A 24,902-nucleotide genomic window follows, 5' to 3' on the forward strand; every position below is an offset into this window, starting at 1 on the left:
TCACAGTTACAGAGCAAGTTTGCAAAATTGTTCTTCCTCATTCTTTGTCACAGAATCCTTTGTCCTTAGATAACCTATAATAAAGCAGTATCTCTTTTTTTTATTTTTTCCTAAAAATAGTGACCTTAAGTCACATCATAAACCATGTCTTCTGTATAATCTTCAAAGACATAAGTTCCATGAAAAAAATTGTCACCTTTTGCTTAAATAAAGATATGACTTTGAGGAAAACAAATTTTCCTTTATTCAAAAAATGAAAAAAAACAAAAGAATACCTTTCTTCTGACCAAAACAGAAGCCAGTATTTATTTCCCCAATATTATGTGTGATATCCTTTAATCATCATAACAGTCCTTTGAGGTATAGGTATAGACCCTGTCCCCATATTACAAATGACTAAATAGATACTTAGAGGTTAAATAACTTGCCCTTACCCAAGGCGTCACTAGAGTAGTGGCAAAATCAAGAATAAATCTAAGGTCTTTCATACTTCAAAGTGCACGCTTGTAACCACTATGGTTATAAGTGGATAGCTTGAGAAATCATAGCAGAAAGTACAGGGGAAAATCATCCATAGTTTTAGAAGATAATAATCAGAAATATTGATTAAGTCAGAGATAATCATTAACTTCACTGTTTCTTTGGTTTTTTAATACAAAATATATATATTAATTGGGTTCAAACTGTTAAAATTTTGTATGCTATTATTTTTTATCTTGTTACTAAAGTTTCTTCAGAAACCTTTAAAACTATTGTCCTTTATTAAAATGATCACTATTTCCAGTTACTTCTCTAGTTTTCATCTCTTTTTGTTTTAATCCATTTAATAAAATTGTAACCTTTTGGTTTTTATTGTTTTTCACTGTGACAGCCATTTCCTCATTGATTTTTGTCACATATAATTCATCAATTTACTAAAAATCTCTACGAAATGCTGTTTAATAGGTCTATGCCTCATTGTCTTTTTTTCTTTAAGAAAACAAAAACCAAAAAATTTCACTGAGAATTATACTGTGTTGTATATCCATGAGAAGACTCTCATGTTAGTTCACACTTTTAGCTATTACACTAAACAAGTAAAATTTCCAATATCTCCTGGCTGTTTAGGTCTGAAATACTCGAGGTTATTTATTGAGATTATGAAATCTTTGCTGAAGCTATTTAATTGAATGTACAACTTATTTAACATGAATGAGGTATAGTTGAACGAAAAGAAAAATTAGTAGTGAACTCTTGATACTTACAATCATTAGCGGTTTCTTAGAAGCCTGTTCCTCTGGCTTTTGTTTTTTTAGTTTATAAATATGTATAGTGCCTACCTTATCAGAATTTGAAATTTGTCGTTATAGTTTTAAAGTATCTTATTCTTAATTTATCAGTTCTGATGGAAAAAGTTTTTAAACAAATTGGTTTTTCTATAATTATAATCATTCTGCTTTTACTGTTTTTAATGATGTGTCTTGTAGTAGAAAAGCGTTTCTGCTTATTTCTTATAGATTGTAGATATGCTTTGTATGAGCTTTCTGGTAATGTAAGGCATTTATATTTACATGAATTAAGAATAATACGTTAGATTTTAAAGAGCAATTAGAAATTTTTATTTATCAGCAGTATGGTTCTTTTTCCCTTCATTTAGATATGAAGTAAATTTTCAAGATGGTATTGATTGTGGAGGTGCATACATTAAGCTTCTAGCAGACACTGATGATTTGATTCTGGTATGATATTTTCATATTTAAGAAAACCTTATTAAAGTTAATAAGTTTTTTTAAAGAGTAATTGATAAAACTGAAAATTTCATTTTCAACTGAAATTGAAAAAGAACTTCAAAAGTCTTTTTTCAACACGAGTTTATATAGCTTCTACATTTTGCCTTCAAGTTTCACATAAAGCTGCGTTACTTGAAAGCATGAATTTGGTGATATTTAGTAGCATAAAAGGTTTTACCATGTTAAGTAAAAAATGACATGGTGCTTAGAAATGCCCTTGAAATATCAGCTTACAGTTATTTTCCCTTTATAAAATAAGAATCTTAAATTTGTTCAGAGGTAAGATAACAGAGCAAAGCAGTAAAATGAAATGGCCAAAAAGCCAGAGAAAAGATGTGGGCCACTTCAGGTATTGGCAACCCACGGAAAATAACTGATTTTAAAAACTTTTCATGATGAAATAGCTTTATAATTCTAAGAGGTTGTATTAGGACCACTTGAAGATTGGGGACATTTCTTATAACATTCTTCTACAAAAGGCTGTGTCAGGGTCTCCGTGTATAACAGAAATTAGATGAATGAGACATCAGTGAGATATTTTCCAGAATGCATGGCTGTGCCTAGGCTATGAGATGTGGATTAAAGCTTTTCCCGCATATTACTCGTTATTAGCATCACGTGAAGAGAGGCCATTATAGTAAATGTTGAAGCATTTTAGAGGTTGTAAGATAATGAATAGTCACTTGAAGGTAGGACAACAAAAAAATCTAATGCCAAGTATTTCTGTAAGTAATATGACTTAATTTTATCTGATTAACTCAGTTAATCCTCAGAGAAACCTCATAAGGTAGGTGCTGTTATCATCTCCATACTTCTGAGGTGATGAAGTAGAAGTGCAGAGAGATTAAAAGATTACTCACAGCTAGCTGAAGTGGCAGTGGTAGGGTTTGAACCCCAGCATCTGACTCTAGACCTCATGCTCTTAACCACAGTGCCAAGTCAAATAAGGAGAAGTTACTAGTAGTGAAACAGGGAGCTTGTCTTTGTGTCTGTTTCTGTGTCTGAATTTCTTTTCATCTCATGCTCAAAAAGTCATTTTCTGGTGTCTTCCTGAATAATAGTAATGGATAATCATTTTAGTCTTAAGGTCATAAATACACTTTCCTCTAATGCTTAATTCTTTCAATAAAATATTAGTACAGATTTAAATAAAGTAAGTAAAACTTATTATGCTGCTGGGATGGTTTTAGCTTCTCTCTTACATCGTTAGGAAGGAAATAGTATGTGTTTTTTTTTTTTAATATATTTTGGGGTAAAATTTGTCATTTTCCCATATCCTTTATTGTCACTTGTATTAAATAGTTCTTTGAATTATCATTTAATATAGTTTTGTAAACTCTGCCCATTGGATAAAATAGAGAAATTCATTAAATACACTGTAATTCTGGGCTAATCCCAACACTCATCTCTCTTTGAAGGAAAACTTTTATGATAAAACATCCTATACCATTATGTTTGGACCAGATAAATGTGGAGAAGAGTATAAACTTCATTTTATCTTCAGACATAAACATCCCATAACTGGAGTTTTTGAAGAGAAACATGCCAAACCTCCAGATGTAGACCTTAAAACGTTCTTTACAGACAGGAAGACTCATCTTTACACCCTTGGTATATCCTTTTAATTCATTAATTCAAAAATGTTTGCTGACTACCTATATATTCATGGCAATGCTTATATATATTCATGGCAGTGCTTTGGAAGAAAATAAACACACCTCCTATCCTTAAGGAGCTTATCTTTTTTAGGAAAATAGGACATGCATAATTATAGCACAGGTGGAAAATAAAGTGACATTTGAGAGATGGAGATGTGGTACAGTTAAGAGTTCAAAAGCAATATTATTAATCATTATTAATACTTCTAGCTTGGAGATTTGGAGCAAATCTAGTGAAAATTATATTTGACCTTGTCTTGACATATAGAAAGAATGTGGAAGACAGTGGATGAAAGGACATCTAGGGCACTGTGACAGCAGTGCTATAAAAATAGAAAACTAGAAAATAAAGAGGAAGAGGTCCTTAATGCCAGGCTAAAAAGCTTAGACTTTCTTCTATAGGCAGTTGTGATTATTTCTGGTGGTGGTTCTGGCACATACTTAACTTTGAAAGGAAAAGCATTGAGCAACCGTATGTTAATATATTTAAGTAAATAGAAATTTGAATAGATATGAGCTAGACTGAGGGTCATTATAAAGGGTTGTTTCTCCCTCTATATGGTTGTAGAGCTTTGGTCTGCTCATCATTACTTAAAATCACAGCATGTCAGAACCTAATAGGACATTTTGAAATGGCTCTATCAGCTTCCTTTCTCAAGTCTGAACTCCATTCAAGATTAAGGTATTTTGATTTCCTTACCAAAGGCTAAAGGTACAGAAACATTCCTTTTATCTGCTAAGGCAATGCCCATTTTATCTTTAATGTCAGATATAATATCATAAAACTTTTTCTGAAATAACTGGAATATAATACTGGACATTTGGGGGAACATTAGGTAAACTAGAGATAATGAGAAAACTAGACAGAACAAGTTAATTTAATTTGACTTTGTACAAACTTGGTCAAAAGGAATTTGGTAAGATATATCAAAGGCCATAAGAGGTTTATGTCCTATGAAACCAGAATTCCAGTTTCAGAAATTTATCGAAAAGAAATAATGCAGAAGAAAGAAAGTGACTTATGTGTGAAGCTATACTGAAAATTGGAAGCAACCTAAATGTTACAGAGAGGAGTTTTCTGTATAATTCTAAGATGGTAACAATGAAAATGTTTAGCAACTGAGAAAATATGCACAGTAGTAAAATGGGGAAAGAAAGCAAGATTCAAATTGTAAGCCCATGAAGATGGCCTCTAGGCAAATTATGCTTGCAGATAGGAAAAGATTGGGAAAAAAGGACTAATTTTCATTAATCACTTGACATCTACCATGCTATATGGTAGACACCTTGTTTGGAACCATCATGCGATGTACACAGTGGTGTCTCTATTTTGCCTTAGCTTAGTTAAGTAATCTGCCCTTAGAAACAAAGGCAACAGGTAGGGCTGGAATTGAAATTCAAGTCTGACTTTAAAATACTCTTTTCTTAATACTGTGCATAAAAACTTTGATCCTTGTGCTAGGATTGTTGAAGTTTTCTTTACAAAAACATCTTTCTGTAATGCTATTATATTTTTATAATATTATTCTGTAGTTTTTTAAGAACCTTAAGAGTGCCTTTATGAACTTTATATAATCCAATGCCTTTTATTGTAGATTCATTTAAAATATTTAATATAGTTTTCTTAAATGAAAATTTTTTTGGCCAAAGATTTTGAACAGATTTTTTTTTTTTTACATATGCCCCTTTCTCATATGCCTTTTTGTTTTAACGGTAGTTTTTAAAAGTTGATTTCAGTTGCAAAATTTATTCAGAAAGCTTTCTTTTCAAGATTTTTCCCTGTTTGGGGATTAGGAAGAATTTAGTACTTTTTCACATTTAAGATCTTACTCTTAGCTTTACTTCAATCTTCACTTTTTCCTTTCATTTTAGTAATGTAGTTTATAATGTCAGCTGTAAGAAAAAAGTAAACAGTGAGGAAAAAAGAGAAAATATTGAGTGTGGGTTTGCATTATTTGAGTTTGTGTATAAATTATTCTATTCAATTATAGTATGAATAATTTAGCATTGTTGTGACTGAAACCTTATAACTTGAGAGCTATTTCTTCAGAAAGTGGTAGCCCAATTCATTACTTAAGTCACGACAATCCTGACATTTGTTGACAGCTCTTAACTGCTTTCACTTACTGAAAGCAAACATTAGGCAGCTATTTTCATCTATCATTTTTCCCAAAGATTTAAATCTTATCCAGTGACCCCCATATTGACAGAAGGAGGAGATATCTTTTATTTTGTCATTACAAAGGATAAGGGAGTCCCTTTGTGACATTTTTGGCTTGGTGATTTTTAGAATGCTTAGAGTTTTCCTTGAAATAATCATGCAGGTAAGTATAAGCTTGAGTATTTTAAATCACCCTTAAGATAGTTAACATAACAAGATATGAGTCATTGAATTTGAAATGCCAATGAACCGTCAAAGGTTTCTGTGAAATGATAATGTATCAGTGTTAATTTCCTGATTTTGGTGGCTGGATTGGGGTTACATAGAAGAATGTCATTGTTTGTAGGAAATAGACATTAAAACATTTAGGGGTGATGTGTATGAGGCCAATAACTGGTTCAGGAAAAAATGTCAGTTTTTTGTAGTGTACTTGCAACTCCTTAAATTTGAGATTATTTCAAAATTTAAAAATACTGAAGAAGATTGGGTTCTATTCTGTAACTGTAAAAGAATGAAGCAGACTATTCAGGAGTCCCAAACAGAGCTAGCTGTTGGTTATTTTTTGTTTGAGAAGTAATGGAGCATTTTATTATAAAAAACACAGTTTAAAATAAAAATTTATCTTCATTTTAGAAAATGTTATATCTAGTGATTTCAGCATGTTTTGATTTCATACATTGGTTATACCTCTGTTTCTGGTTGAGAGAATGGGAGAAAATGTTACCCATGAAGTTTAGGGTGGTTTCATTATTTAGAAGATTATCTTTAACATGTCTATTAAAATGATAACTATAATATATTTAAATTGGTCTTTAGTAATGAATCCAGATGACACATTCGAGGTATTGATTGATCAAATAGTTGTAAACAAAGGAAGTCTGCTAGATGATGTGGTTCCTCCTATCAACCCTCCCAAAGAAATTGATGATCCGGATGATAAAAAACCTGATGAGTGGGATGAAAGAGCGAAAATCCCTGATGCTTCTGCTGTCAAACCAGAGGATTGGTAAGCAAAAGAATTCAGTAGCAAAGCATTATTTGGCATATTTAAGTAACAAGACATATAAGTGAAGTTTATAACCAATGAAGCTTAGTCTTTTAAATAGCAGGACTACTTATTTTGAGTATTTGGGCTGAAATATTTTCTAAAATTAATTTTTGCACTTTCCTGCCTTTTAATTTTCTCTTTTTATTTTAATTTTGTTATATTTTCAATGTATGCTTACTTTTTATGCCTTCAATGCTGTGGGGAACATTTTATAAATCTAAAACACCAACACTTTAATTTTAATTCCTAGTTTGATCTTTATAGTATGTGTGTGAATATTTTATATAGGTTGGCAGTCTTTTTCAGTTAATGATTACTGGGCCTTAAAATAGCCGTATTCTTAATATCTTATGGAACTATATAGGATTCACTCATACCAACCAGTATGCTTAACTACAAAGTTTTCACTAGCTATTTGTATTGTTTCTACTCTACAGGATTATGAATATTTTCCTTAAAAGAAATATATTTAGTTCCTGAGTTTCCATAGCTTGAGTTCAGAAGGTGAGAGATATCTGTAACTCTCTCTGCTTACCGAGGTATTCTTTGTCTTTCAAATATATTTTCTAAGTCCTCCATAAAGATCTTGTTTCCTTTAGTCCCAAGAACTTTTTTTTTCAACTGATTGGGTAACCATTTACGGTTTTGCTAAGCAGATTATCTGTCTTTTTGTCTTTAACCCACCATGTTAATTATCTGTTGCTGTGTAACGAATTATCCAACAATTTAACAGCTGAGGACAGCAAACATTTTTTATCTCACCTGGTTTCTGAGAGGACTCTGGTCTGGGCTCGGGCCCTCTCCTGAGGTTGCAGTCAAGCTGCCAGTGGCCAGAGCCGCAGGCATCTGAAGAGCTGATACCAGCTGGATTCACTTCCAACCCTGATCCAGGGGCTGTTGTCAAGAAGTTTGAGTTCCTTCCCACCTGGGCCTTTCTTTCTTTCTTTTTTTCTTAGGAATTAGTAATTTATTTTCTTCATCTTTTTCACACTTAAAAAAAAATTCCCATCTGACTTTAAAATTGTACTAAAGCAACCTACAAGATACCTATAATTCAAAAATATCAAAATACTAACAACTTGGCATGTAATCCCTAGGGAAATAAAGTTTGGAAAGAATGCAGAGAATCTAGTGTGTTTCTGGAGTCCTGGTATACTTTCCTGTGAGCCACCAGTTACCTCCTGGTCTTCTCATGACATGGCAAATGGCTTCTCCCAGGAGGCGGAGAAAGAGAGCAATCACAGAAATTACAGTGTCTTTATAACCTCATCTCAGAAGTAACACACTTGAGCTATGTAACAAGCTACTTGTTACATAAACCAACTCTGGTACAATTAGGAAGGGACCACACAAGGGTATGAATATTAGTAACTAAGTAATAATAATTTTAAAGTTCTGCTCTTAGTTTACTAAGAAATTTTTTTCCATGATTGAGCATTGCATTTTGTAAAATTTTGTGCATCTATTGAGATGACCCCCTATGGGTTTTTTCCTTTATTTTCTTAGTATGGTGGATTATATTGGCTGATTTTCTAATGTTGGATTCAACCTTGCAATCTACTTGGTTAGCAAATATTATCCTTTTTATATTTGCTGGGTTCTAATTGCATTTTTCTTGTCATATTTATTAAAGTATAATTTTCATAAAGTTAAATTCATTTTAGAGATACAGTTCTATGTGCTTTGATGAACATATTCAATGATGCAACCATCACCACAATCACAATATAGAATATTTCCATCATCCCAAAAAGGTCTCCCATATTCTTTTGTAATCAGTCAATTCCCTCCTTACCCTTAACCCCTGGCAACCACTTATCTGATTTCTGTCCTTATAGTTTTTCTTTTTCCATAATGTCATATACAGTGGAATTATATAGTATATGTAGCTTTTGTATCTGGTTTCTTTATTATTAGAATAATGCTTTTGAGATTCATTCATCTGTGTTGTTTCATGTATCAGTAGTCAGTTTTGTTTTATTGCTGAGTAGTATTCCTTTATAGGGATGTATCTTAGAATGTTTAACCATTCACATGTTGATAGAAATTTTGGTGGTTTCCATTTTGGAGGAATTATGAATAAAGTTATGATAAACATTTGTGGACAGGGCTTTGTGTGGAAATAAAATTTTCCTTTTAGTGGGGTAATTACCCAGGAGTGATACTGCTAGATTGTACAATAAGTATATGTTTAAGTTTATAAGAAACTGCCAAATTTTTCTAAAGAGCTGCACCATTTTGCATTCACATCAGCATTGTATAAGAGTTCCAATTGTTCTACATTTACAACATATCATCTGGTTTTGTTCTTTTTTTTTTTGTATGCTGTTTTCCTTTGGATATATTTTATTGTAGTTTTAATTTGCATTTCCCTAATGACTAATCACAGTGAGCATCTTTTATATACTTACCATTCGTATCATTTCTTTGATGAAGTATCCTTTGAGCTTTGCCCACTTTTTTCGTTGAGTTTTTATTATTGAGTTATGAAAGTTCTTTATATTCTGGATAACATATTTTGTATTAGTTATCTATTGCTCTGTAACAAATTACCTCAAAACTTAGTGGCTTAAAACAACATTTATTATCTCACAGTTTCTGAGTCAGGAATTTTAGTGCAGCTTAGCTGGGTCCTCTGGCTCCGAGTCTCTCACAAGGTTGCAATTAAAGTGTCAGCTGGGGCTGTGGTTATCTTAAGGCTCAACTAGGGGCAGACACATTTTCATTCTCAGGTGGGTTTTAGCAGGATTCAGTTCCTCAAGGGACTGAATTGTTGTTGTTGGACTGTGGGCCTCATCTCCTTACTGGGTATTGGACAGTCTTCCCACATTGCAGAGTTCGTTGCATTTCCATAGGTAGCTCACAACACAGCAGCTCTCTTTAGCAAATGAATCAAGGTTGAGGAGAAGAAAGAGAATATGAAGAAGATGAAATTCACAATCTATGAAAGGGTCCTCCAAAACTTCATGCCTACCCAGAACCTGTGATTGTGACCTTCTTTGGAAATAGGGTCTTTGTAATGTAATCAAGTTAAGAGGAGGTCATACTAGATCAGAGTGGGCCCTCAATCCCACATGACTGGTGGTGGTCTAAGAAGAGGAAAATTTGGACAGAGACAGAATGCCATGTGACACAAGAGGCAGAGAGGGAGTGAGCAACATGCAAGCCAAAGGATGCCAAGGATTGCTAGCAACCACCAGAGGCTTGGAAGAAGCAAGGGAGGATCCTCTCCTGAGCCTTCAGAGAGAGCACGGCCCTGCCAACAACTGTGACTTTGGACTTCTAGCCTCCACAACTATGAGAGAATAAACTTCTGTTTAGAAGCCAATGTTTGGTAATTTATTCCGGCAGCCCCAGGAAGCTAATACATGTATTCATAATTTAGTTTTGGAAGTAACCTCCATCATTAATTTTTGTTCATTAATAGCAAGTTATTAGGCCCAGCCCACACTCAGGGGGAGGGGATTGCACATGGGTGTGCATTACCAGAAGGCAGGAATCCTCGGAAAGCCAGTTCCAAAGCTGTCTGCTTCCAACAGAGAGGACTGCAGTCCTGACCAACACCTTGATTGCAGCCTATCAGAGACCCTGAACCAGAGGACCTAAGTAAGTTGTTCTCAGGTCCCTGATCTACAGAAACTATGCAATCATAGATGTGGTTATTTTAAGCCCCCGAATTTTAGGGTAATTTATTATGCATAACGATGAAAATTATATTAGTAATTCTGTTTAATACTTGTTTATGTACTTTAGAATTTATTTTCTAAGTGTTAATTTTTAAAACAAGGAAAGTTTTAAAAAAATTATATTTGAATTGGGAAGATCTTTCCAAATATGACATAAAATCCAAGAATCATTAAAAACAATAAATTCAACTACATAAAAACAATTGGTTTTTATATGGCCAAAAATATACAAAAAACTGGAAACATTTTCAATTCATATCACTGACAGAGGGCTAATTTCTTAATATTAGGTAATGAGCTAGGAAAATTGCTTTTAATATATGAGTTATGCTGTTAAATGTACATTAAAAGTACAGTGAGATATCATTTTTCACCCATCAGATGGGTAGAAATTTAAAAGTTTGGTAACACTGTTGGCAAGGATAGGAGAAAATAGGTATTGTTATATGGTGCTTGTAGAACAGGAAATGGAGTACACCCTTTACAGAGAATAATTCGGAAAATATCAAAATTTTAAATGTACATACTCTCAAATGTATCTTCACTGGCAAAAATTGGTATATATTTTAGGATATTTATTATAGCGTTTTTGTAATAGTAAAATTTTAGAACACTAAATGTCCATCAAAAAGAGATAGGCTATATAAATTATGGTATATCCACAAGTAGAAAACTATGCAACTGTTAAGAATGAAGCATGTATACACGCACGCGTGTGAGGGTATAAAAAAACATAATGGAGCCCTTAGAACAATCTTGACAAATAATAGGCATCCAATATATTGATGAGTTGACTGATGAGTTTAAATGGTAAGGTCTAACATACTATGTATAAAATACTATAATTTGTGTTAAAAAAGAATATATGTATATATGCATGTATGCATAGAGCACGACGGAATATATACAAAAATTGGGCAAGCTACAAGATTTAGGTAGATGAGCAATGGGGGGGCAGTAGGCATAGAAACAGAAAGGAAATAATTTTATGGTCCCTTCTAAATTGTGTAACATGCATTTTTAAACTTTTTGAATTAGTAATTAGTGATAGCATAAAATGCTGTATTTGCAGGGATGAAAATGAACCTGCCGAAATAGAAGATTTAAGTGTTATTAAACCTGATGGCTGGCTTGATGATGAACCAAAATTTATCCCAGATCCTAATGCTGTAAAGCCTGATGACTGGTAAACATTGTTCATCTTCAGATGTCAATTTCAAGTGTTTCTTACTTGTGTTTTGTTACAGCTTATATGATTGACTTAAGACTTAAGGTTACTATATTTGTTTTTTTTCTAATATCCTAAGGAATGAGGACATGGATGGGGAATGGGAGGCACCTCGTATTGCTAATCCAGCATGTAAGATTGGGTGTGGTGAGTGGAAACCTCCCATGATAGACAACCCAAAATACAAAGGAGTATGGAGACCTCCAATGATTGATAATCCTAACTACCAGGTAATAACTGCTTGTTCCAATTCCTTAGTATAAAGTTAAAGAATGTGATACTGTCTGTTATGTATATATTATAATTATCGATAATATTATGTTAACTTTTAGAAGTTTAATTTGTAATCTTAAGAAGTCAAGAAAACAGATCCCAACTAATTTATATTTAAATTTATATTTAATATATATTAAATTTATATTTTAAAAGTAAAGCATTCTTTAATTTTCCTGGGCAATGCAATTAAAAACTGAAGATAAATTACTTCAGACTATATTCTTCCCTAGTAATCAGTTGATGCTCACTGTGGAACAAAGTTCTATTTTAGAAATAAATATGACATGAATTCTGATAAAGTGGACTTACACTGTACATTTTAGTAATTAATACCTGTACTCAGTGAATGTGCTCGTGTTTTAGTATTACTAAAATATGGAATTTAGTCTAATATGAATCAGACATCTTTGATTGTTCCTAGCTTTTTATTTTAAAAGTCTCAGTATTATCTATTTAAGCCTCTAGTTTTCTTTGTAATTATTCACTGATATTTTTCTAAGATTGGGTATCTGTAGTTATATATTGTCATTACTCACTGTAGTTTTCTTTCATAGTATTTAACACAAAATGTTTACTTTGGTATTTTTTTGTTTGTTTAATATCTCTCTCCTTCATTTGACTTTAAACTCCATAATGCAGGAACCATGTCTGTCTTGATCATCTGGCACAGAATTAGATATATATGATAGTGGAGTCAGTGAGTGATCATATTGTTGAATGTATTTGATTTGATTGACAGTTTAATCCAGGCATCCTCAAACTATGGCCCGAGGGCCACATGCAGGTGTTTTTGCCCGTTTGTTTTTTTACTTCAAAATAAGATATATGCAGTGTGCATAGAAATTTGTTCATAGTTATTTTTAAACTATAGTTCAGCCTTCCAACGGTCTGAGGGACAGTGAAATGGCCCCCTGTTTAAAAAGTTTGAGGACCCTTGGTTTAATCATTTGAGATCTAAAGGAAGTCTTATGTTGAATAGTTGTTTTGAGGTTTAACTATGATTAATTAATGCTGCCTATCATTTGTATGTGTTAAGTGGAGTGACCCATTTTTACTATATACAATGATCTTTCTGAGCTGGGCAACTTTAATATCTGCTTTGAATAAATTTTTACTAAATCTAAAAAACTTGTCTAAAATAGTATCACTTGTGAAATTTAATTACTCGGGTTTCTGTATGCTATTTTCACATTGCCTTTTTGGCAGAGTTTAACATCAGTATTACTCGTGGGGAATATCGTATATAGAATCAGAAGAAAGAAGATTTTATTTCCAGTGTATTACTAATGAATTAATATCAGTTAAAGTTTTCTTTAACTGATATTTTGTTGGCCAAGAAAAGTAAAGGTAAAGTTAGTATTGCTAATTTCATTCAACAGCAATTACTTCTTGAACAGCATTTATAATGAAATTATTTTATTTGAAAATGTCTTCAATTATTTTTTCCTCCAGGGAATCTGGAGTCCTCGAAAAATTCCTAATCCAGATTACTTTGAAGATGATCATCCATTCCTTCTGACTTCTTTCCGTGCTCTGGGTTTAGAGCTTTGGTCTATGACCTCTGACATCTACTTTGATAATTTTATTATCTGTTCAGAAAAAGAAGTAGCAGATCGCTGGGCTGCAGATGGTTGGAGATGGAAAATAATGGTAGCAAGTGCCAATGAGGTATGGTATTGACCAACTGTGGTAGTGATATAACCATGTATAGGAATGTTAAGACCTGGTCCTGGTTACAGGTTTACATATGGCCCTTTAAATAAGTGTATAATAATTACTGAATACCAAGGAAATGTACTTTATGTAGACAGAATATTTGGCTTTATTATATTCTGATACAGCTTCATTGTAACATATGTAATGAACTATATGTGTATACTTAAGTTCTCATTTTATTCATTAAATTATAACAACCTAAATAGGACATAATGATTATATTCTGTTTCTAGAAATAAGACTATTTAATATCTTTGTCACATTGCCAATTCAAGGCCTAAGTGGTAACATTAGTCTAAATATTATTTTTTATTTAACTACTTTTCACTTAGAGGAGTGCAAAGAATTTTTAAATTTAACATTATTTAATTTAAGATTTAATTATTTAATTTAGCTGTGTTCCAGTTTTTCCCCCCAAATCTTAACACTGTTTAGAAAAAGTTAAGCTAAATATTTCAACACAATGCATCTTAGAGAACGTATCTTTAAAATCAATTGCTTTAAAAAAAATTCATACTTTATATTTGGTTTCTTTGGATACTAGCAAAAACCATTAAGAGTAGGGTAAAGAGGGATTCTCATTTTGAACCTCTTTTAACTAAAACATTTGATGGTTTTAGATTTTATTTTAATAGAAACAACTTCCTGAGGATAAAATGTAAAAATTTGTTTATATAAAAAAGAAAAAACACAATTCTGAAGTATGATTTTAATAAGCTTTTTAAAAGTACAGAATGAATTATCAGAGAGTTGCATAATTCTAAGTGAACCAGATAATACATCCATGAAAAGTAGTTCTAACCTGAGATTTACCGAAAAAGAAAATTGTCATTATTCTTGCTAGTAGAAGTTTCCATTTTTGTAATGGCATACCTTCTACTACAAAGTCTCATTCAGTGATGCATGCTAATAATTAAATTAAACTTTAGAAAGTATAAGGTGGGAAAATGAAACTTTTTTTTGCTTATCAGTTCATCACATCTTAATATAAAATGCCTGAGTAAAATATGTTTTTGTAGGCTGTCTTTCCCAATAAAGGTTTGTAAAGTTTACATTTTTCTGCTTATCTCTTGTGTAGCCTGGTGTATTTAAACAGTTAATTACAGCTGCTCAAGGACGCCCATGGCTTTGGTTGGTTTATGTTGTGACAGCAGGTCTGCCAATAGCATTAATTGCTTCATTTTGTTGGCCAAGAAAAGTAAAGGTAAAGAAAATCAATTTCCCTCAACTTTTTTTCCTATGAATTGAGCAAGTGATTCTTAAAAGTAATAATCTGAATTTCCTATAAGTTTTTACTGACAGTTCACTGTTTTCCATTATTGCAAAAAAACTTTTTTAAAAAATAGTGCTTTTCTTTTAGTAAACGTAGCTTATGTTAAACTGTCACAGAAAAAATATGAAGATACAGAGTATAAAAAACCTGACATATGTAAACCACAAACAAAGGGAGCACTAGAACAAGAAGTGAAGGAAGAGAAAGCAGCCCTGGAGAAACCAGTAGACACAGAAGAGGAAAAAAAGCAAAGTGATGGCGAAATTCTTGAAAAAGGTAAAGTGGTAACAGTGATTCATAATGGGGACCCTGGGTAAAGTTCACAAAAACAGTATATTATCTCAAAATAACTAGCTATCATACTTGCTTATTATCAAATTTATACATCCAAGTACCCAGGAATACAGGACTATGGCAAAGAGGAGTAACAGCCTCTGAGCAGCTACCCTGTATACAGTTTTTGTTTTCTAGGAAAAAAGAGATTTAGATAGTGTTCAGTTGCTTCAGAGCCTCACAGTTCTGAATCCCATTTGCGATAGCCTTTTGCAAAGACTTTTCTTGCCTCTGAGAATGTATAAGATGAGATGGAAGGTGTGTTTCATGGCCTTTGTAGACAAGGAACAGATATAAGGCAGGTGATTGCAGCAACAAAATCAATACTGTCTTCCAGTGGCTGTTGTTTATCAGATCGTTATCATATAGAATAACTAATTTGATTAATTTCTTGAAAGGATTGCTGAGCTATTATCCCTTTCCTACCTATATTAAACTCTTGAAGGTGTTAGAACTAAAGCCACTTTTTGGTGGCTCTCCACTGAGACCTCTTTACACACACTGAAGTAGAAATAAAACTATTGATCTGCCAGGCGTCCCAAGCCAAATTCCAGATTGAGCCCTCTGCAACTTAAATTATGTCTTGAAGCACTATTTTTAACTTAGTTAATGAAGCAGTCGACTTAATGCAGGTGTGTGCATATATATATAATGCAGGTGTGTGCATATATATATTTTGCATATATATTATGTATCTGAACACATATATTTACATATATACATACACATGTATGTGTATGTATGTATCTATCAGGGTATCTGAAACAAATTATTTAGATCGTAAATTCTCAGAGCCTTATTTTTGTAACTTCATAGTGCTTAGTATATTGATGCCTTGATCAACCTTATTTAGAGGGCATTTATGTATAGCTTTTATTGGATATTTAAGTATGGGAAGGGCTTTGTTATGGAAAGTACTTTCACATGTCCACGTAGTTCCACATTATGGATGTGGAAATACGAGGGAGAGGTAGAGTTGATGATTTTTCAACTTCCCTTTCCCCAAACCTCATACTTGGTGGGGTAGGAGCATTTATATAGCTCCTAGAACACATTTTTCTTTTGGTGATGATAGTGACAAAGTTGGAGGCTTGGCTAAGTGGAATACAAAGGAGAGTTAGTAACTGAAAAAACACATGACAGTGGCCACAGAGAACAAGCATAAATAAATAGCATATTGAAAATAAAAGATCACCAAAAATTAAGGGATGTATTCCCAAACCATGAACATAGGAAAGATGACATAATAATTTTTTGTTTTTTCGTATTACATACAGACTGAATACTTAGCATTCTTTAAACTTGTCCTTTAACTCAAATATGATTTATTTATAAAATGTGATGGAATGAGTATTTATGATTAATTTTTTAAAAATTTTGAATGGAAGGAATTGCTTTTAAATATTGGAATTTACATAAATCCCCTTTATTGTATACAATGCAATATATTTTTGCAATTTTGCAATTTTTCAGTAGCAAAATTTAATTCATTGAGGATTTGCCTTTAATAAAAATCTGTATTTTAGAAGAGGAAGGTGAACCTGAGGAAAAGAGTGAAGAAGAAATCGAAATCATAGAAGGGCAAGAAGAAGGTAATAAATCAAATAAGTCGGGATCAGAGGATGAGGTAAGTAGCATTTTAACAGAAAATAAACTAGTTTCTATTTATAATTGTTATCCATAAAAAGTTATTTCAGTGAAAGCAATCTGTTTGTAAAGGAATTTTGGCCATATTTCTCCCAGCTTTCATAAGAGCTTCTGTATTGTTTTTAAATCAGAGCCATAAAGAAGGCAAGAAAATACTATAATTTATATTGTCTTAATGCCTAATAAAACAGTATAGAGTAAGCCTGGAATTTACAAAACAAAGATAGAGCTGTATCCATAAAAAATTATGATTTCATCATTAAGATATTCTGTTGAAATGTAAAATAAACAGATATATCAATATTTAAAAGGTAATAGTATTATAGTTTTTTAATAGCTGATGTAAAAACATTCTTATTGTTTCAGTATTTTACTGTCAGTTTGAAATATTTCACTCATTGGGTAGTTGAGTAGTATCTGCCTAATCTGGTGTTTTTTTCAAAAAAACAGGTTTTTTCCCCTACTTATTAACTGAATATGTCTGCTGCTTTATGAATCCTGATATAAAATAGAACTTTCCACAATGTCTTTGTTAGTCAAGTATTATAGAATCATAAATAATCCAGAGTATAATTTAGAGCCAGAGTCTTCCTTTTTTTTTTTTTTTTTTTTTTTACTCAGCATAAATCAAAAATCTCTGTTCTCTATTTCTCTAGCCCTTTGTGAGCTACATCATCTTACCCCACAGAATCACCACCCTAACACGTTACATTCTAACTGCTTAGGCAGGGTAAAAGTACAGTTCTGCCTGGCCTATTGCATGTGATGATAGCAGTGACTACTAGTGACTATTAGCAGTGACTATAGTAAAATTTTCTATTTTATCTATTTGAAGAAATCTTCCAAATAAAGTAGTTAATATTTTAAATGTTTCCTAAAGTTTATTCAGTACACATACCTGGTTACTGGTCTTTACTGCCCTGTGAGTTTTAAAGGGACTTTGAGGGATCATTATCTGGTGTGAATTTCCATATTTAGGGAGAGCTGAATGCAGATAATTTCTGACAGAGCACAGTTTTAAACAGTCATTGTTTCACCTGTGACTTAATAATACTTGTAGTCATTTACTTGAATATGTATTCTGTTTACATTTTGCTTCACAAAACATTTTGTTCCTTTAAAAATATCCAATTCCATATTACAGTCTTTTAGTCTTCTTGTGTATATTCGTCAGTGAGCTAGTCAGTCAATTTTTGTATATTATAACCTTGAGAAATAGCAACTCTATTTTTTATAGCATATATACCTTCATTATAACGATTGGTAGAACATGTATTTTAGAGATTAAGAAATATATTATTTACTACTATCTACTAGTTACATGCTGTACTAAAATAAACATCTTCATAATTGTTTTTCCTAGATGAAAGAAGCAGATGAGAGCACGGGATCTGGAGATGGGCCAGTAAAGTCAGTGCGCAAAAGGAGAGTACGAAAGGACTAAACTTTAGTCAAGTATTTTTAATTCCTGAGAGAGATATTTGGCATTCTAAAGTCAGCGTGCCAGAACTGAACTTGAATCAACCTGCATCTGTTTCTAATATCTAGCAACATTATTCTTTCAGATGTTTATTTTAGTCTTTCTTTTCAGGGAAAAAAAAGTAACTTTGAAGTTACCTGGTCTTTGAATTTAAAATAAAAGTGGCATGTTACATATCAGATTTAAGAGATTAATATCTTTAGAAGTTACAGTTTTAGTAGTTTGGAGATAGTTTTGGTTTGTACACAGAAAAATAATATGTAGCAGTTTCACTGCTATTGGAAAAATCAGTTATTGGAATTTCCACTTAAATGGCTCTACTACAGTATAAACTGGTAGTTCTATAATAAAAATGAGAGTGTGTTCTGTTGTACAGAGCTAAACGCAATAAAGTTTCTGTATGGTTGTTTGATTCTATCAGCAATTGAAAGTGTTGTATGTGACCCACATTTACCTAGTTGATGTCAAATTATGGTTATGGTCAGTTTTTCACTTAAATTATAGATTTCTTTAAAGAGGTGCATTGTTGACAGGTCAACAAAACAGAAATGTCTGTCATTCATAGAATCATTAGGTATCTTACATTGGAATACAAAGATATAATAATTGGTTTATCAAAACAAAATGGTGTACAGATTTTTTTTCAAGCTTTTTTATAGTTGTTATATGCCAGAGTGGTTTACCCCATTCACAAAATTGCTTACGTCATCGCTCTTGAAAATAAAATTTAAATATTTTTTCTTCTTTATACCCTGTTTTTAACAGATAGATTATTATTGAGGAGGCTTTAAATTATTTTCTTTATCATTAATAGATTCTAATGCCTGATGTTAATTCATCATGCTTTGTATTTTTATCTTGCTTTTTCCCTGACAAATTCAAATCTATTTTAAGTCTTATTTTCTTATCTAGCTTCAAAGCAGCCTCTAAGGTAGATAGGAGAAACTATTATAATTTCTCCTCCTTTTAAAGCAGTTACCAAAAGTCACTGGACTACATTATAATGGAGCTATGTTGTTCCATTTATAATATTTTATTTATGAACTTTTTATGTTTGGGTAACAAAAGTTTAGACCCTTTGGAAAGTGAGATAAATCTTTGAGATCACAGAACTCAGGTTCTGTGATACCTTGAATACCAGGTATCTAAAGAACTTTGGTTGGGTAAGATTTTGGGATCCCTTTATGGACATACACAGCACTCCATCCTTGGGCAAGCCCCAAACTAAGTTCCCATGCAACATCTTCCCCAGTAGGTACATTTAGAATTTATGTATGAGGAAAAAAAGTTTATAGCTTCTGCTTCTACAAAAGGAAGTGAAACATAGTAATACTATTCACTCCCTATTTCAAAGAGTGAATTGAAAAGGAAAATAAGTGCTTTATTCCATTGCTATGTTCTGGACTTTCATAAATTGGTGGTAGTTAACCATACTTTGTATTTCTTTAATACTAACTCAACTGAACACATCTTGCAAGGACTCTCTCTCTTCCTTTGCATTTGAGATGTCCAAATGTACTAGACATATGCTATAATTCTGGATGAGAATATTTCTAAAAGTAAACCACTACTTCAGTAGATAAAATTCTTTCTTAATGAAAACCTTGCCTGACAAGTGTCTTGTATGTGAACACTTTTTCTGAAGACTAATTAAAACTGCTTTTTTTTTTCTTGGTTGCACATTCATTTTAACTTTAATGTTTGGCTAAACTCCATGAGCTTACAGTGGTAAAATTTGAGCAACCAATTTTGCTAAGTCACTGCTAATTCTTGTACACACATGCCTTTGTGGATGGTCCATGGCTGGTAGGTTTAACCAAAACTTAAACTCCAGTGAATGACCTGCGCTGGATCCGAGCGGTAGAAAAAGCATAGAATCTTTCTTAATATTCAAAAGGCTTTTTCCTTTTACTCCTTACTCTGACTTTATTGTTTAAAAGGACTTAAATTTTATACTTTTCTCTAATAAAGAAGAAAAACAAGTATATTTTGCTTTACTTTAGTTGGCCTTTCTAGAAGCTTTTTAACTTGACTAGGTAACTTCCCTTTTCTTGACTATTTTTTTCCAGATAGCCTTGATTCTGCTGATTATTCCTCTAGGAAAGCATCATGTTACTAGAGTTAGTTGTCTTTTTGAAGTGTCAATCCATATTTGGATAAGGCACGTGATGGAACTGCTTACATGTTAAAATGAACCATGCTAGTGATGAATTTAACATACTTTAATAATTTGGAATTGTAGTCCAAAAGTGGTTTTATAATGAGTGAAAACTATGCTGAGTAGTTAAAACATAAATATATTACATTCAAGTATCTGTGAACAGATTTGGGTTCTTTTTTGATTATGGCTGTATATTTTAACTTTAGCGGGATTTAGAGATGAAATATCAGAAGGCTAAAGTAAGATAACTACTTAAATCTTTTTATATCAATGATTTATTAAAATATAATGGCATTTCTACATAAAATATATTGTTCCTATGTATCTCCATAGTGTGACAGCTGGGAGGAATTTAGGAAATAAAAATTATCCCTAATCTGACGGGCCAATTGAGGCAGGTTGATGGGGGAGAAAATGCATTTGAAAATACATTTGGGGCTAGTAGTGTCTAGGCATCCAAATGCATGGAAGAGTAAGGGTAGTTTAAGAGAAGATGAGCAACAGGATAACTGGAAAATGATCTTTTAATACTTAACATAGTATCTTACCACATATTTTGTTTGTTAAATGAATACATGTTTTTGTAAAATTTGGGTATATTTTCAAGTTTTAATAACTTAGACTAAATACTTGTTAAGCCATCTATAATGTATAAAATTTAAAACAAGATAAATACATTATACAATTGATTATAATGAATGTACTACTCTAGCTTTTCTCATCCCTCTTCAACACCCCTCTCCACTATAAGGTCCTAAGGCCAACGTAAAGTCCTTGTTATAGTAATTTGTCTTCTAAATATCATTAATCTCTAAGTGAAATAAACTGTAGCTGGTTTTCCAGATAGAGTAACTAAGAGGCATGTAAGTCATTCTCTTCCAGTTCTTAACGTTCTACGTAATCATATTCTCTGTTTTCTTTCATGATTTACAAGAGGTCTTAACAACTAAAGTAATCTCTAGTGTTCGCTGGTAATAATTTTGGTTATACTACATTTAAGAATTATCTGATGAGAACCACCAGAAAATGTTAACTCAAGATAGGGAAAAACAAAATTATTAGGCAAAGAATGGCTTTATAGTCTATGTTAATTAAGATCAATTAAGAATTAAGACCAATTTTGATTCGCTTTAGACAACAAAATTAATCTTAGATTCTATAATTCAGCTGTCATTTTTTAAAAAAGGTACTAGATCACAGGGATTAGTAACAGACAGGAATAGAGATGTGACATTATTAATTTGTTGTAACTAAATGTTTACATTATTCTCATTACTTTTTTATAAAAGGTTTTGTTGCTACAATTGCAAAATCCAAAAATCTCTGAAAAGCAAGTTTTTTCCCCATCATTTTGGCACCAAAACTCATTTGGCAGTCAAACCTGATCCCCTGACAAGGTTTTCTATATATAGTCTTTCTTTATCCCACTTTAATACTCATATTTTGCTGCAGTGCTGCAGAAACGTTAATGTATTTAATTAGAGGTGCTGCCCAAACCATATTGGTATGAGTCGTACTACTTTATAAAATCTGAAAAGTTCCGAATTCAGAATTATCTAGCCCTTCAGGTTCCATATAAGGAATTGTGATCTGTAGTAACTTGCTGTAAGTCTGAAAGGAAGATAAAGATGACAAATTTTGGATGGCATACCAAAATGCCATCCATGCCAGTGAAGGACATCCTACTGGGGAAAGGGGTGTGTTCACCTGTCGGGGCTACTGACACAAAATGTCATAGACTGGGTGGCTTATAAACAACAGAAATTTATTTCTCACAGTTCTGAAGGCTGGAGGTCTGAGATCAGGGTGCCAGTATAGTCGGGTTCCGGTAAGAGCCGTCTTCGGGGATGCAGTCCACTCACTGTCTCCTTGCTGTGTCCTCATATGGGAAAGAACGAACTCTCTGGGGCACTTTTTTATAAGGGCACTCATCCCATTCATGAGGGCTTCACCTCATTTCCCAAAGACCCCATCTCCTAATAGCATCACATTGGGGTTAGAATTTTGGGCAGACACATTTGGTCCATAACAAGTAGTATGCTGATTTTCCCTACCAATCATCATTCCACCAGCATGTAGAGCTAGTGTTAAAGAAAAATGATTCTGACACTTGTTATTAAACAGTAAAGCAGGCTTTATTCAGGACCATAGGTGTTGAGCCTATCGCAATAAGGGGAAAAAATCCAGCTCAACTCCTAATACAAGCAAAGACAGCTGAGGATTTTTAGTCAATGAGCAGAGTGGGGGACAGTGGATGGAAAATTGTCGAGTGGAGTTATCAAGGGTAGGGTGATTTCTTGCTAAAGGTTCTTGCTGCAGGCAGGTCAGGTTGTTCAGATATCAAGGGTGGGGGATGAGGAATTTGATCAGCTACCAAGGGTGATCAAGGGTAGAGATCACCTCTAAAACTGATTTAGTAGGGTTCTTGCTAAAACTGGATTAGGCAGGCCAAAGGCAGGACTCAAGAATAAGGCCTAGTCAAAAAGAGGGCTCAGAGAAGTCTAAAATTTGGTTGGGAGTCTTTGTCAGGAGTTGGACACAGTCCCTGTGCGCTGTTTGCCACTTACAGTTTTGATACAGAAATTGATATCCTGAAGTGAGGTATTGCCATAAAAGCTAAAAATGTATAGCATTGGTTTATCATTAACATGACAGGTAGGGATTATTTTTCAGGCTACATTTTGTCACACACTAAGCTGATAGCTTTAGGGGTAGCAGTTGGAAAAAGCCAAAATGTTAAATGAATTGGCTGTTTCACAATACTTTTAGCAAGGTATCAAAAAAGAATTTACCAGTTTCCAAGTAGAGATGGAAGAAAATAGAGAAAGTTCAGATACTAGGAACTTCACAAAATTAAAAAAGCCAATTTGAATAGAAAAGGTTCAAAATTATTTTTGACGTGTGGAAGTAGAGGAGATGCCTGTTAAGATTTCTCTGCCAGTTGTTAAGCCAAACAAAGGAACCCAGCTTTGTAGTAATGACCTGGATTAGCATTCCCAGTGCAATCTATTTTCATCTGGTCTCAAGATATCCTCCATTAAAGAGAGACAGGGTCCTTTGAGGAAAGCAAGGAAGCATACTGAGAACTTGGTCTAGAAAAGAGCTTAGTGCTTTCAGCTGCATATGCCATGAGTCACGACCAAGCTCTTTTCTCCTGGCACATGCCACCAGAAGCACATAGGTAAAAAGGCTTGAGTTTCTGAGAGAATTGAATTGCCAAAGACATGTGAGGTCTTTGGTATGTTAAGATGATGGGCACCAAGCTCACACCAACAAAAAGTGAATTTTCACAAAACCCCTATGGAGTGAACACTCCCAACCTCTACTTCAGATGTAGCCATGGGGGAAAATGGGTAAGCAATAACTTTTCAGAGAGGAAACCATGGATGTCAATGAACAAGGGAGTCCCTTGGAAAGATCAGAATCAGGGTCTAATCAAGGAACTTCTATACTGTTCAGGACAAAATCTTTACAGGGTCTCCCAAGAGCATTCCGTATTGCTTTGAATCTGAGTAAACATTTCCCTTTATTCCATTTTCCAAATTGAGAGTTATTTGGCTATCCTGTCCCCACTACAGCATTATAAATGGGCAGGAGCAAAAGTGAGAGCAAAAAAATTGCCTAGCACTTTAAAGGTTATCAGACTATTAGAATCCACATCCAAATTGATGGACCTTAATGAGATCCCAGATCCTGGATTTTGAGCTGAAATCAGTAACTAGATGGGGAGAGGTTGAGCTTGTTCTATGTGCAGTAAGAAGGTGATGCACAAATAGTAGCAAGAGAAGAGAGCTGTGGCTGAGGCTGCTAGTAGCCACCAAAATCCTTTACTGCTTCCATAGTAATATAGTTGTAGCTGGAATATAGTTTCCCAGCCAGGGACTACATTTCTCAGCTACTCTTGTAACTAAGTCTCCCCACCATTGGACTGTGAGAGATATGAGGCATTTCTAGGCCAGGCCCATAAAACCTTACATGTGGGCACTTCCATGCTCTTTTTGTTCAATTTAGAATGGTGATAACAAGAGTGACTTGGAAGCCATGACAAATCAGCAGAGCCATCCTCAACTCAAGTCCCTGAATAACTGTATGGAACAAAGCCTGCTAGCCTGTAATGCTGACCTCAGAACCATTGGTGGGACAGAAACTCCTATATTATCTTACATATTTTATCACTGTGTATCTTGTTGTGGTAGCTTAGCCTACCCTAAAAAATATAACTTCTTTTCCCCTGGAGATCTTGGATCCTCTTCTGTGAATGCTTTGCTTTTATTTTTTAAATTAATGTTTAGTATCATATAATATTTGTATTGATAACCTGTAATATTTATATTAATAAAAATATTCCCCTAAATATTAACTAGGTACTTAAATAAGATATGCTATTTATCCTGTGGCAGTGAACAACCATGGATATATATACCACTATACCTATACATACCCCACGTACTATATCAAAACACACA

General features: G+C 33.2%; 1 protein-coding gene across 1 annotated transcript in view; it reads left to right on the plus strand.

Annotated features, from left to right (window-relative positions):
* CLGN (calmegin) overlaps window positions 1-18,692 on the plus strand; it is a 37,691-nt gene extending 18,999 nt beyond the window's left edge. The window contains exons 6-15 of the mRNA XM_012783834.2: window positions 1,637-1,718; window positions 3,188-3,380; window positions 6,405-6,594; window positions 11,395-11,508; window positions 11,630-11,780; window positions 13,279-13,494; window positions 14,621-14,746; window positions 14,932-15,091; window positions 16,675-16,775; window positions 18,159-18,692. Coding sequence (XP_012639288.1) covers window positions 1,637-1,718; window positions 3,188-3,380; window positions 6,405-6,594; window positions 11,395-11,508; window positions 11,630-11,780; window positions 13,279-13,494; window positions 14,621-14,746; window positions 14,932-15,091; window positions 16,675-16,775; window positions 18,159-18,239 — 1,414 coding nt within the window. The 3' untranslated portion in view covers window positions 18,240-18,692. The remainder of the gene's footprint in view (window positions 1-1,636; window positions 1,719-3,187; window positions 3,381-6,404; window positions 6,595-11,394; window positions 11,509-11,629; window positions 11,781-13,278; window positions 13,495-14,620; window positions 14,747-14,931; window positions 15,092-16,674; window positions 16,776-18,158) is intronic.
* The last annotated feature ends 6,210 nt before the right edge of the window (window positions 18,693-24,902 follow it).

This window comes from Microcebus murinus, chromosome 15, assembly GCF_040939455.1.
Source record: "Microcebus murinus isolate Inina chromosome 15, M.murinus_Inina_mat1.0, whole genome shotgun sequence".
NCBI lineage: Eukaryota > Metazoa > Chordata > Mammalia > Primates > Cheirogaleidae > Microcebus > Microcebus murinus.